General features: G+C 33.6%; 1 protein-coding gene across 12 annotated transcripts in view; it reads right to left on the reverse strand.

Annotated features, from left to right (window-relative positions):
• Nucleotides 1–14,710, reverse strand: part of LOC121730503 (very low-density lipoprotein receptor) — a 326,868-nt gene that overhangs the window by 36,426 nt on the left and 275,732 nt on the right. For 10 of the 12 annotated variants that reach the window (XM_042119572.1, XM_042119567.1, XM_042119573.1 and 7 more), the window contains exon 3: nucleotides 2,202–2,324. In XM_042119572.1, the coding sequence (XP_041975506.1) occupies nucleotides 2,202–2,324 (123 nt within the window). Of the gene's footprint in view, nucleotides 1–2,201; nucleotides 2,325–12,608; nucleotides 12,792–14,710 lie in introns of all 12 variants that reach the window. The other 2 variants (XM_042119569.1, XM_042119570.1) reach the window with 1 other exon arrangement.

Genomic DNA, 14,710 nt, shown 5'->3' on the forward strand with positions numbered 1-14,710 from the left:
CTCGTTATTTCTGGCATAATGTCGTTTTATGTCTTTACATTTAAATAATACAATCACGGGTTAAGCACTTGGGCTGTTTAGTAAATATATTAAAAGAAAACGGAGCGCCTAACGAGTAAGTACCTGGGTAAATACTAGGTAATTGTTATATTAGTCTTACCCTGGTAATTAGGTTTTCTTGTTGAGCTTAGAACATTATCTGTTAATCTAATAATATACTCAAGGTTTTAGCTATAAGCCTATTACAAGGTAACGTTTATATTGTCTTCTAGAAGCAATATTTTTCCAGGATCTACTTAAAAGTTAAGTACACCTCTTGTATCAAGGAGAGTAGCTTATGAAATAAGAAAGTTGAAGTGGAAAAATATTGAATTACTCTATGTTACTACTTAGTATTATGAGAATTTAGATGTAGAAATGCAAATGTAACGAACGGCCCTGGACAAAGTATCTTTCGTTAAAAACGATGACGAAATACTGTCTATCAAAAAAGTCATGAAATTAAAAAGTGGCAACATCGTAGTGTTTTTCAAATCAATCTAAAAAAAAAAGGGACGACACTACGATGTTGCCACTTTTTAATTTCATGACTTTTTTGACACACTGTACGTTATCAAAATGTATGTGCGGTTTGACATAAGTCATCGCTAAATGACATTTCGCTTGCGAAGACTAATGTCAAATTGTTAACGAATTTCGTCATCGTTTTTAACGAAAGGGACTTTGTGTTGTGTACAAACTTGGTAGTTTGGCATATTTTTGTATTTTATATTACTTTAGCTTTAACTTTATTTTATCACGTTATTAAGCATAAAGCAATAAGGAAAATGTCTACCTAATAAATACAGCGACTACCAAGGCGACTACAGTAAGTTCAATTTTCTTCGCCGACAGTGAAATATCATTCGTCGCCAACTGCTGTCTTCGCAATATCGCACTTTCGTACCTTATATTTATTTAGTACCAATCTAAAATTGGAGACTTTAAGTTGATATTCCAATAAATAACCTTTACAAAATATTGACTAAACTTAAAGTGTAAAATCAGTATACTATATAAAACACTTTAAAGCCTAGACTTCAGCTATCGAAAGTACCTAATAATAATTCTATTCATAATTTAAATTCATTCGAAAAAAGTAATTTTAAAATAGGAACTGTCAAATCCTTTGATTGACGTTTTGTTTTTTTATTAATATTGTTGGCTGAGACTTATGCTTTGTCGATTGGCAATTTAAAACGTTTAGAATGAAAGGGCAAAGATTATTACATTAAACGCAAACTTCCTGGCCGTAATTAAGATTTTAATCCACGTCGAGGGCGGCCAGAACAACAGAGGAACTTCCTTCATAAATTGTTAGATTATCATTTTTCGGGAGTACGTATTTTTGAACATACTTTGTGAAAATGTTTTTTCATTTTATGCCTCTTGTTTTTTCAACTTTTTGATTTATACCTCTTTTTGGGTTAATTTGGATATTTTTGCGTCAATTTAATTTTAGGAAGACGGATTGGCTAAGAAACAGAATACAGTGCGACAAGGCTTTAAATGAACTTCGCGAGAAAAGGAACTAAACGCTTCTATCATACAAAAACGTAATTTTTGACATGTGTTTGACAGTTCTCCCTTACCAGCAGCGCTCCCGTCAATGTCACCCACGTTCATTTAAAGCCTTGTCGAGCTGTACATCATCCAAACGCAGCGTTTATAAAATTTGGGGTGAAAATACGAGTGTGCTTGTCACTGGGCGTTTCTGAACGACGGAGGCCGAGCAAGGGGTAATCAGCCGGCATAGACAAAAAGAATTTCCCCGCATTTCCTTATTTGGGGAATTACACCCGAACCCTTTGTTTATTTACCCCAGTAAGTTACTGACGTCCCAGCAGTTTTAACAATTTTGGGCGTTGTCCGCAAACTTGGACGTAAATATTTGGAATATATTTTGAGGTCTTCGTTCGCCACTTTGCGTTGTATTTGTTTAGTAAGCCTATAAATTGTAAAATAAATATAATGGTGCTTTCTCCATCATATTAATCTGTCGCTAAAACGCATATACAGCGCAAAAATACAAAATCCTATAATAGCTAGACTAACTCGTTGATTGACTATGCTAGAATACTCAATGCTCTTCGAATACTTATTCTAGATTTCGTTGAATATTTGGATTAGAATATTCTCTCCTGGAATGTTCTAGAACTTACTGCATATGCTGGGTTCCTCGTCGGAGCCATCGGAGCAGTCCTTCTCGCTGTCACACCTCCAGGACATGGGTATACAGCGGCCGGTCTTGCAGCGGAACTCTGATGTTGTGCAGGTACGGCTCTCTGGAAAGAAGAAAAAACAATTTAAGTATCGTGAAACGCGTGAAACACAAAATTATTAGTAGTTAAAGAGTTTATACTTCGGAAAGTTTTTTTATTGGCAATCCCAGTATTTTCTGACAACAATCTAATTTGCGAAATTACTACCAACGATAGAGTTGTTGCCCTTATCTATTATTTGCCCTTAGGACTGAATAATATTATGTTAGGAAAAATTTCTGGAAAATTAATACAGTGGATGTGGAATATACCTACTATATTATATAGATAATAGAAATTGAGTTACCGACATAAAGAAATTATTTGTTTTGAAAGACTTGAAAAATTGCCAATAGAAATCAGACACCAAAATGATAGGAAAGCAATTAAAACAACCAAACAAGTTGCCAATAGGGTTGTCCAAAATTAATTTATTTTGTCAGTATTCGTAATATCTCCAAAATGCAATATATTTATGAATCACAGAACTCAATAATAGTACTTTCTTTGCATAATATGCAACATTAAAAAAAAAAACAAAGCGCACTGCGCAAATAAACTTGTGAATGGTGACGTTTTCGCAGAAAATTATTTCAGCTCTAAAAATACTGGCTGGTGTTATTCTTTTTATGAAAAATATCGTATGTTACTAACATAGACAACCTCTTTCACGTGTTTAATCCACCGGGACACGAATATGGGTCTTCCCAAAACTTGTGTTTGGAACTTAGCCTTGGATATCTTTGAATAAAAGCAAGGGCGCTTGTTATGGCAACGTTTTGAATTCAATAACAACAGTATTTTTAAAGCTTCTTTCGATAAAGACGTATAATAGAGCTATTTGATCCTAATTTAATTATTTTAACGAGGTTTCATGGCAATGCTTTTAGCTGTAAAGAAATTTACAAGGATCATTTTATTACCACAACAAAAACATTGTAAAAAATGTAAAAAACCTAATCTGTCATTGTGTTTTCCGGTTCAGATCTTATAAAAGCCAAGTCCTGTTCAATTTATTTTGTAGTTTTAAATCGACATTCAGTGCCTGTATCAATAATTTTCGTCATTTTATAATCATAGTGACTTAGCAATGACTATTGACTATATTTCAAATTTTGTTAGTCTCGCTAAAACTCAAGAACGGCTGAACTGATTTGGCTAATTTTGGTATTTACAAATTTGTGAAAGACCAGCAAAGGTTCAAAAGTAATAATATTACGTAGTTGTATATGTAGTTCACCGGATCATCTAGTAAAAAATATTTTTGCGCAGAGTGTAACTATTTAAAGACGTTTCCAATATGTCAGGCAACGACCAGCAGACCTATAATAAAATTTATTAGGTACTAATAAACATAATATTAAATATTATGTTTATTAGTAAAGGAGTTCGTCGTTTCTTTTCCTAACTTTATAACATTATTCCCAGTTACACAATAAGCTATAGTAGCAACCCTAGCATGTAATAAACCGCTACGTGTTGGTCGGCCATTCCCAGAACTTGAAACGTACCTACTTAGATTTTCACGAGTGTTGCCCGTAAACTTTACGTTATATAATTGTTCTCATGCATATTAATTCGAAACCTACAGATATTACACAATACTAGATGATAACCGAAGTTAGCTGTTAGAGACTCGGCAGTGTCTTCGAAGTTTGGGCATTTTTTTAAATCTTTACTTTCAAAATATCAATTCTTAAATAGAATTAAGTAATTATTTTTTTAATAAAATATTCGTACCTACATTATGGGGATTGTCCATTTTTTTTTTAATTTTGCTTATTACAAAAACATTTCGAGGAATAAGGTCAGTGATCGTTTTTCTGTATATAAACGAAAAAAATACCCATTAGTTACTTATATTTTTGAACAAATATGTTTAACCTTTGTTTGACCTTCAATGGCGTTAAATTAGCAATAAATTCGACCAACACTACGTTTCGAACTTTTGGTAACCTTCTCGTATCAGCTTTAACATAATGAGAACTTGCATTTGACGAAACAGTCATTATAAATAAGATTGAAAGGAAAAAAACATACTGCAGAGGTCAATTATTGACCGCCGATAATGACGTCAGAGCGAAACTTTAAAAATTTATTGAAAAAAAACTAGCCAATGAATTTGAAAATTATTTAATTTATATTCTTAAAATACCCTATTTTAACGAAAAAAAATATAAAAAGTGCATGTGATTTTTTTTGGACAATGCCCGTAACTCTGGTAGAGTGCCATAATAATTAACCATTAATAAACCATTGTACTTTAATCGCTCTGACATATTTTGGAATTTAGTCCTATTAATTAAAACTTATTTATTTAATTATAAGACAATTGCTTCTTTAGACGACCATTCTTAGAAATTAGAATCATTATCTCTCGCTTAGTAGCCTTTAATAATTTCTTTTCTTTTTAAGTCTTAAAACTTCGTAGTTCTTTTAAATACTCAAGAGTTTATTTTTTATTAGAAGATTTTTAAGTGCCTATTAAAATTTGTTACTGTTCTGTACAATCTCTATAATAATTAATTAATCATATTGTATTTAATATCAATTTTAAATACTATTATCTTCTGGCATTCTATTCTAATTAATTACTAATTAGTAATTACGAACAACTTAAATTTTAAAAACTAAATTAAAAAAAATATGCGTCAGCTTGTTCTTTTTATGAACAATATTTTAACTTTAAAACTTTTATGACTATTTAAATATATTGTTGTATAAAAATAACCGTAAAACCGCTGTAATTGTAACAATTTCGTTTATCTTGGCGTTTCACGCGCCCTATTTACAAGGAACGTGGCTTCTAATATTGGGAAATAGGACCCTTTACCTCGGAGCTTTTAGGAAAATGAACCTTATGTCATCGTCGTAAAGGTCTTGTTAGGGGTAAAATAACTTGGAACGTAACACCGACGTAATAAATTCAGCTTTGCCACCAAAGATTTGTGTACAAAACGCTGATAAGTTGACGTGAAATTTTTGCGACGTGTCTTTGCCGGAAATATCGCTGACGAAATGAAAAAATGTGGGTAGATACTAATAGAGTAAATAATGATAAGTAATAATAGAGTAAATATCTAATGATAATAGTAGTTTTTTTTAGGTGGTAACTGGTAGGTATTAGGTAGCTAGTAGATATCAATTTCTAATTACTGTACTTATAAGAAATATAAAGCTATACTTAATACAAAATATATTTACTCTGATGCAACGTTACAGAATAAATGATAAAAGTAAAAAATAAATTCAAATAAATCAGAACTTTCCTTTTAATGTAATATTTAGCTCGTACAAAACTCGTTAAATTTTGTATATCGTTAGACCAAAAAAGTGGAAAAAAACCTTAAAAAATGTAAGGTGAATATTTTTATAATCTCAATTTACATTCCAGCCAGACAGGTCGATGCACTGAGAAAACTCAACAGTATTCTTCACGGATTAGTCTATTTGACTTAGGGGTTACTTAAACTGAGGTGAGTATTCAGCTTGAGACCTCATTAAAAATAATCGGCCAAGTGCGAGTCGGACTCGCGCACGAAGGGTTCCGTACCTACCATTATAGTGGAAAAATAGGCGAAAAATTGTATTTTTGTATGGGAGCCCCCCTTAATTTTTTATTTTATTTTAATATTATTCTAAAATATTGAAGTAGACATATAATTAAGGTGTTTGTGAAAATATCAAGTGCCTACCTGTTGCCATTATTGATATCGAGCAAAAAAGGCCAAAAAAATCACGTTTTTTGTATCGGAGCCCCCTTTAAATATTAATTTTATTTTGTTTTTAGTATTTGTTGTTATAGCGGCAACCGATATACACAATCTGTGAAAATTTCAGAACTCTAGCTGTAGCGGTTCTTTAGATACATCCTGGAGACAGACAGACGGACAGACGGACATCGAAGTCTCATGAATAGGGTTCCGTTTTCACCCTTTGGGTACGGTACCCTAAAAAGGAATACTTAGTTTTAGTATGAAGATAAGATATTATGATAATAGTATGAAGTTTCAGTAAAAAATAGAGAAAGGTCTCTATTTACTTCTTTATTTATCACAAAGTCATATATAATATATATTAATGTTTTCGGGAGCGAACATTTTATGCCAAACGGAATCAAAATATTCAAATGTAGATCGTAAAAGAAAACTTGTGAGGTCAGGTCGTGCCCTTCTTGCCCTTAGCAGGTATGAAGCTCACATAAAAAAGTCATAATTCTCCGCGCACCGGTTATGGTTATTTCATGAAACATCTCTCAGGGGATTTAGGTGTGACGTAAAATCCGCTTTCGTTTCGTGTGTCAATTCGGCTCTAGGTTCAGTTTTAGACACATTTTGTTAAAAGAGAGTTTAGAAAAACCTACGGGCGTTAGTCCGACACCATGGCCGAAACTGCCGAAGGTAAAAGGAAGGTGGATAAACGTTGAAATTCTAGTCTTATACTCGAACTGTTGTTAGCCTAAATATTTGTGTAATGGGCATTGTCCAAAAAAAATCACATGTACTTTTTATATTTTTTTTCGTTAAAATAGGGTATTTTAAGAATATAAATTAAATAATTTTGAAAATCATTGGCTAGTTTTTTCTCAATAAATTTTTAAAGTTTCGCTCTGACGTCATCATCGGCCGCCAATTGACCTCTGCATATGTTTTAAATTTCCTTTCAATCTTATTTATAATGGCTGTTTCGTCAAATGCAAGTTCTCATTATGTGAAAGCTGATACGAGAATCTTAAAAAAAGTTCGAAACGTAATGTTGGTCGAATTTATTGCTAATTTAACGCCATTGAAGGTCAAACAAAGGTTAAACGTATTTGTTCAAAAATATAAGTAACTAATGGGTATTTTTTTCTTTTATATACAGAAAAACGATCACTGACCTTATTCCTCGAAATGATTTTGTAATGAGCAAAATTAAAAAAAAATGGACAATCCCCATTACGATCGATTTTGAAGTGCGTCTAAACTTATTGGCGTTGAATTTCAACTCCTTTTCTAGGCGAACAATTAGGCGATAGGAACTAGGCCACCTTTTTAGCAGGTATGTTTTTGATGGGATTGAAATTTATAAGTTGGTGGAAAAAACTTGACCTTCGGTTGCACACTGTAGTTTATAGAGAAACCACTTTAGTTATGTTACCATTTTAGCTCTAACGCAATATCTTATTTTACGACTCTTATAATATAGAGACTGCTTACATTATTAGTTCACATTCCAAAGGTTAGGGCTGTCAATAAAGCGCCAATTCACTTTATTCTGGAAAATATGGAAATATCGTGAATATTTCAGGGGACAATGTCTTCCGTAATTCGGCAATGGTGGAATTTTTTGTGACATCGTTGATGGATATGGGTAGACGTATGTCTTAATGTCGTCAAATGGAATGGTGGAACAGACACGTCCGGAAAACGTTTAATCGGTTATGTCTACCAAAATAGAAAAGAATTTCTTTTTGAAAAAAACCGAGAGTGAACTAGATTATTTGTTATTGATGTTGTAAATGAGAATAGTTGACTCTTTCGTCCCATAAATGTTAGTTCCAGTGGGACGAATGGCTAAAAGCAATTTTTTCTCACACGGCGATTTGTCCCACTTTTATATTTCATTGTTTTCTGACAAAAAACATTGAAGTAGTGTCGTAGTCGTAGTCGCAGAACATTCCAACATTCCCTCAACCAGTCATAGCCTAATCATTTGGTCTGGGGAAAAAGAGTTTAGCCTACTTGTGCGTATAGTTATTTTATTGTTAAGGGGGATACGGGATACCGGATAGTGTATAGAAAAAACGCAATAAAAAATCACTGACACCGATGTGTATTGTCACAGTTTTAATTAACATCCAATGTACATGAACTATGTATTTATGAACATGGCATACAAAAGCTACCCTATTGTGACGCCGCCATGTTTTTCCACATTCATTTCACTCTTTTTATATCCCAGCTTTATAGAGAGAACATTTTATTTTGTTTGTGTGATACGCAGATAAATATTATAAATGCGAAAGTGTGTCTGTTTGATACCTCTTCACGGCCAAATTGCTGAACCGATTTTGCTGGGTAAAGGACAATAAGAAAGTACATAGTATACTTTTTATCCTGGAAAAATGTAACGTTGCCGCGCGATGGACGAATTTTGGCGCAACGGAGTTATGGACGTCATCTAGCAGTTTTATATGTCACGGAAAAGTGTATAAATAGGCTAATATTTGCGAATAGTTTATGTAAAGTAGTAGTTTAAATATAATAAATAGTTTATTGCCACTTAATTTCTTTTGGGTGCATTAATCAAAAGATACGTCAGAGAAAATGTCGCGGCGACTTTTTTCATACACACGGCCTTGAATCGGAGTTATGTACGTAGTAAAGTGTGCTCGTAACATTTACACTGTAACGTACTCAGGGACAACTGGGTAATAGAATTTCCGCGAACCCAGCACCATCTTGGGAACAATTTCGTCTAACACCACATCTTCGTTGTTTCTTTGCATGTCCCATATTAAGGTTGGTTCATATTACGACGCGAGGATATTGTAATACTATGCATTTTTAATTTGAAACAGAACTATATCCATACTTAAATTATAAATGCGAACCACTGCACAGATTTTGCTGAAATTAGGTATAGAGATACTTCGAGTCCCAGGAAAGGACATAGGATAGTTTTTATCCCGGAAAAAAGTAAGGTTCCCGCGCGATAAGCTAATTTTGGCACAACGGAGTTGCCGGCGTCATTTTACTATGTAACAAGAAGTAATAGCTTACAGTAATAACACGACGTCGAACTTCTTTAGCATATTTTATTCAATTATTTTGGATGGGTAAAACCTAAAAAATGTAAAACTTGTCACGACACGTGACCCGATCGAAAATTCGTAAAACGGAGGAGAGTACTGCCGTCGTATCGTAAGATATAGGAAATTTACCGCGCGACCAAGTAATATTATGCCTGTTTTCATTCTGTTGACACTTTTGGCTAACGGGTCGCCAAAAGTTTTTTCATGTACACAAACCAAATCAGTAACATTAAAATAATGAAAGCGGCAGCAATTAAATATTATTGTTTAATTACAAAATCACAGCGTCGAAGCTAACGCAAACAATTTATTTTTCATTACAATCACTGCTAATGAGATGGCTTTATTTAATTCGGTTCTGTTAATGGATATAATCGAATAAAACCATTTGCTCACTCATGTTTTGCATATCGGGTTTATCCTATAATGGACTCTTTGAAGATCAAATGGAATGTGACGTCATAACAGCGAGAGCGAAAGAGTGTAAACTTTATATTATCTTGTAGTGTACTGTATTAGATTCTTATTTCTTTTGAAAACGCCTCCGCGGCTCGATAGTTGAAAAGTTGAGAAGTTGTGGGTTTGATTCCCGCGTTAGAACAAAACAAGCTTTATTATGATAACGCAGGCCGATTTGATTTTCTGACATTTAAGAAAACCCAGTTTACTGTCCTGACTACTCGTGTCAGGACAGACCTTCTGACCATATCGTGTCAGCCATCTGACCCACTGGGTAACGAAAGCAAAGGAAAGAATTAAAAATAATCGATTCATCCACTTAGATTTAAGGAGCTACAATAAAATTTAAGGAGCCACAGAAAGACAATTCAAAATATGCTATAGAAGACGCTCGCAAATCTGGTGAGCCAAAACTCGGTTATCGCGCGAGAACCGTATATTTTTCTGGGATAAAAGTATCATATGTCCTTTCCTGGGTCTCAAAGCATCTCCAAATCTAATTTCAGCAAAATTGTTTCAGTGGTTTGAGCGTGAAAGTGTAACAGACACACAGACAGACACATTAGTATAGATGTAAAAAATATGTTTTCGTTTTAACATTATTGCGCAATGCAACATATTATATTGCGTTCAACGAAACCAATACAGAAATGCAGCTGAGTTATAACGTAAGTGCATTAGTAGTTAATTGAGTTTTCTTATTTACTTAGCGAATTAGTTGAAATTAAACTGGTTTAAGTGTAAGTTAGCTCCATACGGAACTAGGTCGTGTTTCGATGGACTGAAAACATATTTCGAGTTGGGTAATTTGAATGAAATGTTAGGCTGTAAAACATTAATTGGAATACTTGAGTACATTCATATTTAATACATATTTCCATATAACGGGTTATACAATAATGTATATTATTAATCAATAATGCATAAGTCTAAACTAATATTGGCCATGTGAAATTGTATCAATTTACGATTACCGTTAAGCTGATTTTAGTGTCATTGATATTTTGAGTCCCGGAAAAAACAAAATCTAGTTTTTAAGGCGAAGTTCTAAGGTTTTGGAGAGGGAGGAGTTTATGTATTTACTAGCTACTTTTAGTTAACAATTGACAACGCTAGGCAAAAGATAAACTTATGTGAAAAAAACACATCATCACAATCACACATCACAGCATCTCATAATATTGACGAGAAACCTTTATTTACTTCAAAGGGATTGTATTAAGAGTAGGTTACATATTTATAGATTTTCATATACCTATATATATACTGGGACGAACATTTGTGGGACGAAAGACTCAACTACTTGAGTAGAAGTCCTCAGCCTTTGCCCTTATTTTGATGCGCTAATGATAAATTTTGATTTTTTTATTGCCAATAATATTATTTAGATTAGTCTCAGGACTCAGGAGTCGCTCAAAACACTTTTCTCTTAATTCAAAAATTATAAGATTCGAATGTATGGCCATTATTTCGCGTACCATGCGCATTTGTTTACGCTGTCGCGTATGGAAAAAGGGATGAAGAACATTTTCAGTATTTTTATGAAAATAAACGCTATTGCGAGCGTTTAGAGTTCAATTTAGGTTAAATTTGCCTCACAATGTAGCTCCATGCTATTGTATTCCAGTAGTTTGTATTTCAATAGTTACACAAGGGCTATTTGGGCTGAATTGGTTACACGGTACCAAACAACAGGTTACATGATGAACTAAAACTATTAATAGTTTTATTTACCGAATACCGCTTGGATTGAATTGTTGATTTGATTGGTGGTGGTGGAGTGCTTTTAAGGTCATAACAACTTTAAGATAAATTTAATTAGGTACTCGAGATGCAAAAGTAATATTAACGAGTCTATTGCCAGTTTATTCTAGGAGTTTAGACCTATTTTATGTAAAGAATTGTCTTCATCACAGTGGTATAAATATTCTAAATTTCTATGAACAAAATGTTAGAGCTTGTCTAATTTGAAATAACGCGCCCTACACTTAACTAGTTGATATAAATGAAAAAAAAATGTACTTTGAATACGAGGGAGAGGCGCGTTATTTTAAGTTAGACAAGCCATACTTGTGTTATTTTTAATACAATCCCATCTCGGCTACAGAAACGAAAAAGCTTTATCAAGGGTGGTGACATCTGTGGTTCAGTTGGTGGGCTGTTGGTAGCTCAAGCCAGGGGTCGCGGGTTCGAATCCCGCCGACGGAACAAAAAGTAAAAAAAAAGTTCCTGGGTCATGGATGTGTTTTACATAATTATATGTAAGTACATAGCATATACTTAATAAAAATCTTATATTTCCGTTGTCTGGTACTCTGGTACCTACCCGTAACACAAGTCAGGGTTCAGGTACTTTGCACCGGGCCAGACTGACGAGATATTATTATTATTATCAAGGACTTCTTTGGAAAGAATCAAAAACACCGCAGTGACATGTCCGGTTACTGCGAAGAAAATCATTGGTAACTTTTTTGGCAACCGTATACAAACTTATTGTTCGGAAAGTTAATCCGTAAAGTGCTTATAATTCGATGCAGTTACTGCTTTTCCTCTCATTATTATTTCAAAGCCAATCGTGATTCGTGTCCTTTTATTTCTTTCCTCGAGCTGAAACCGTATTTAATTCATTTCTATTTAATTTCCTTCTTTTATTATTTCCACGGATCATAAGGCTTCTGACTTCTTCACATCACAATAATCTTATTGAATTGTCAACATTTACTTGTCTCTAGTAGCATTTTGTCCTCTTTCTTTCCCACGCAAACAAAAATAACTTTTATGTTCCAAAAAATATATACAATTTTGTAAATAGCAAAAACCTCAGAATTATTCTTACAGATTTTGGTGTATTTTAGTTCTTACTGTCGATATGTTTCCCGAAAAATGATTAACATTCCGGCTTAATAATATTAAGGCTTATATATTACTTACACACATAATAATTACTAGCTATTTGACCGAGCTTTGCTCGGTATTCGATAAAACACGAATAAAATGACATTTTCTAAAAATGATTGATGATGATGATGAATAGATTATATTCTAGAACTTACCCGAACTTGCGTAGTCCGTTGCTTTAGTGTATGTGTCGTATTCGTCGTCGTATATAGAGCCTTCGATATTCATCAGAAGGCTGTAGATAGCCAGCCAGAACAACCACCAATACGCCATATTGCACTGTTTTTACACTATCACTTTTCACATAGAGTCACTGATCTATTTAATAAGTAAAGTACCTGTAGATGTGAAAATGTGTTTACGTATAATATTACATATCTACTTAACACTCTAGCAGTTAATTGTGTGTTTTGTATTATAAAAAAGGGCAAAAGTGCTTAAACTACGCTTTGATTGCCGTTACCATTGGTGAGGTAAAGTTTTCAGCATGAGCGTGATTTGCTATTTAAAAGATTTATAAGGTAATGGACCTTTTAACCGACTTCCAAAAAGGCGGAGGTAATATGTTCGGCTGCGGATATTCTTTTGACAACTATGGTAAATAATAAATATAGTATAATATGTATATAATTATAATAATTGAATGCCCGCTTTGATAACCATAATATAGAGTAAAATATTTTTGGTTATAATAATAATAATGGATCTTCCAAGACACAATTTTTAAGAGGATACACCAGGGGCTAGAGAAATGAAAAAAAGTACGTGTAAATATCTATAGCAAGCCCTTACCTCAAGCCTATAGGTACCGCAGAATGCGATAAAGACAACTGCAAAAAATCAACGATTCGTTGTCCCCTGATTCCTTCTCCAAAACTTAACCGATTTAAGTACTCATTTTTTCATTAAAGATTAAAGAAAGGCTTGAGCCGTGTTCCTATGTTTTATTTTTTTTTTATAATCCAGCCAAATCTGTTTTCTGGATGTTTGAACACAGCGGAAAATCTGGCCATTTTTTTGGGTTTTTGAACGTTCATATCTTATTTAATAATTAAATTATGAAAAAAAAAAGAAAACATAGGGACATTGTATTAGTGGCCGTAGATATTCAGGAAAAAAATTATAACTCTACTAGGATTACCCAGGGAGGAAACAGGGGACAACGTTTGTATGGAAAAAAGGGCGATGTGGACTCCTCTTAATCTCGGTTAGTAAAACAGCCGAATCGTGCTCGTAGACTCGTAGCTCTTTCATAGCAGTGCTACGATACTGTAGGCCTACTACGAAACAATTTTGAGACTCAAACAATCGGACGAGAATGCCGCGTCCTGCTCTAACAACGTCATTTCACGTTTGTTAGAGTAGGACGCGGCATTTTCGTAGGATTGAGTCTCAAAACGGTTACGTGGTACGGCCCTAGTTTCGTGGTAAGGCCACATACATTATTATAATACTATTTTCTATACCTATTTAAATATCACTTACAACTATGAAGAAAGGCGTTATTTTTTCATTGCAGCCTCCGTACTACCTACTTGGGCATCAATATAAATCAAACTCTTACCTGAATATTAAAAAAAAACATTTCAATTACGAAAAATAATCCTCTTTGTTTCGGCGAATGTATTTATTTTCAGTGCCGAGCTTTTGTTAAAAAAACATTTGCTTTTCCGTCATTCATTTGAATAGAAATTTAATCTCCTTTAGTGTGTTAATATCACTAGCGGTTCAAAATTAAAACTTCACTTAAATTAAGAGGATCTCAAAACATATCGTACTTTCTTTATCATTCTGAAGTTATCGGCAAAATGATAGAGAGAAACTAGAGTAGTAGCTACTAATTAGCCCATAAATCCTATCACGAAAGTCGCAGTACCTTTTTACCGAACTTCATCAAAATCTGTTCAATCAGTATCTTGACACTCTACAGACAGACAGACAGGCACTTTCACATTTAAAATATTAGTATGTATTATTATAGATGCTCTCCTTTTGTGGAAACGCATTATAAATTCACTAATACTACAGTAGATTAATAAATATTAACAGTCAAAATAAACACAGTCATAAAATAGGGGTTAAATATATTATGATCTAGTGAGCTATTTATGGTATTCAATATTCATGTATTATGGTAATTAGAGCCTACAGGCAAATTTAGTACCTACTATTACTGTGAACTACAGGGTGTAACAAAACGAAGTGATTTGACTTAAGAGTGGGATATGACGTGGGAGAGCCGTGCTTCGGCACGAAT

Source organism: Aricia agestis, chromosome 9 (genome assembly GCF_905147365.1).
Source record: "Aricia agestis chromosome 9, ilAriAges1.1, whole genome shotgun sequence".
In the NCBI taxonomy this organism is placed as follows: Eukaryota; Metazoa; Arthropoda; class Insecta; order Lepidoptera; family Lycaenidae; genus Aricia; species Aricia agestis.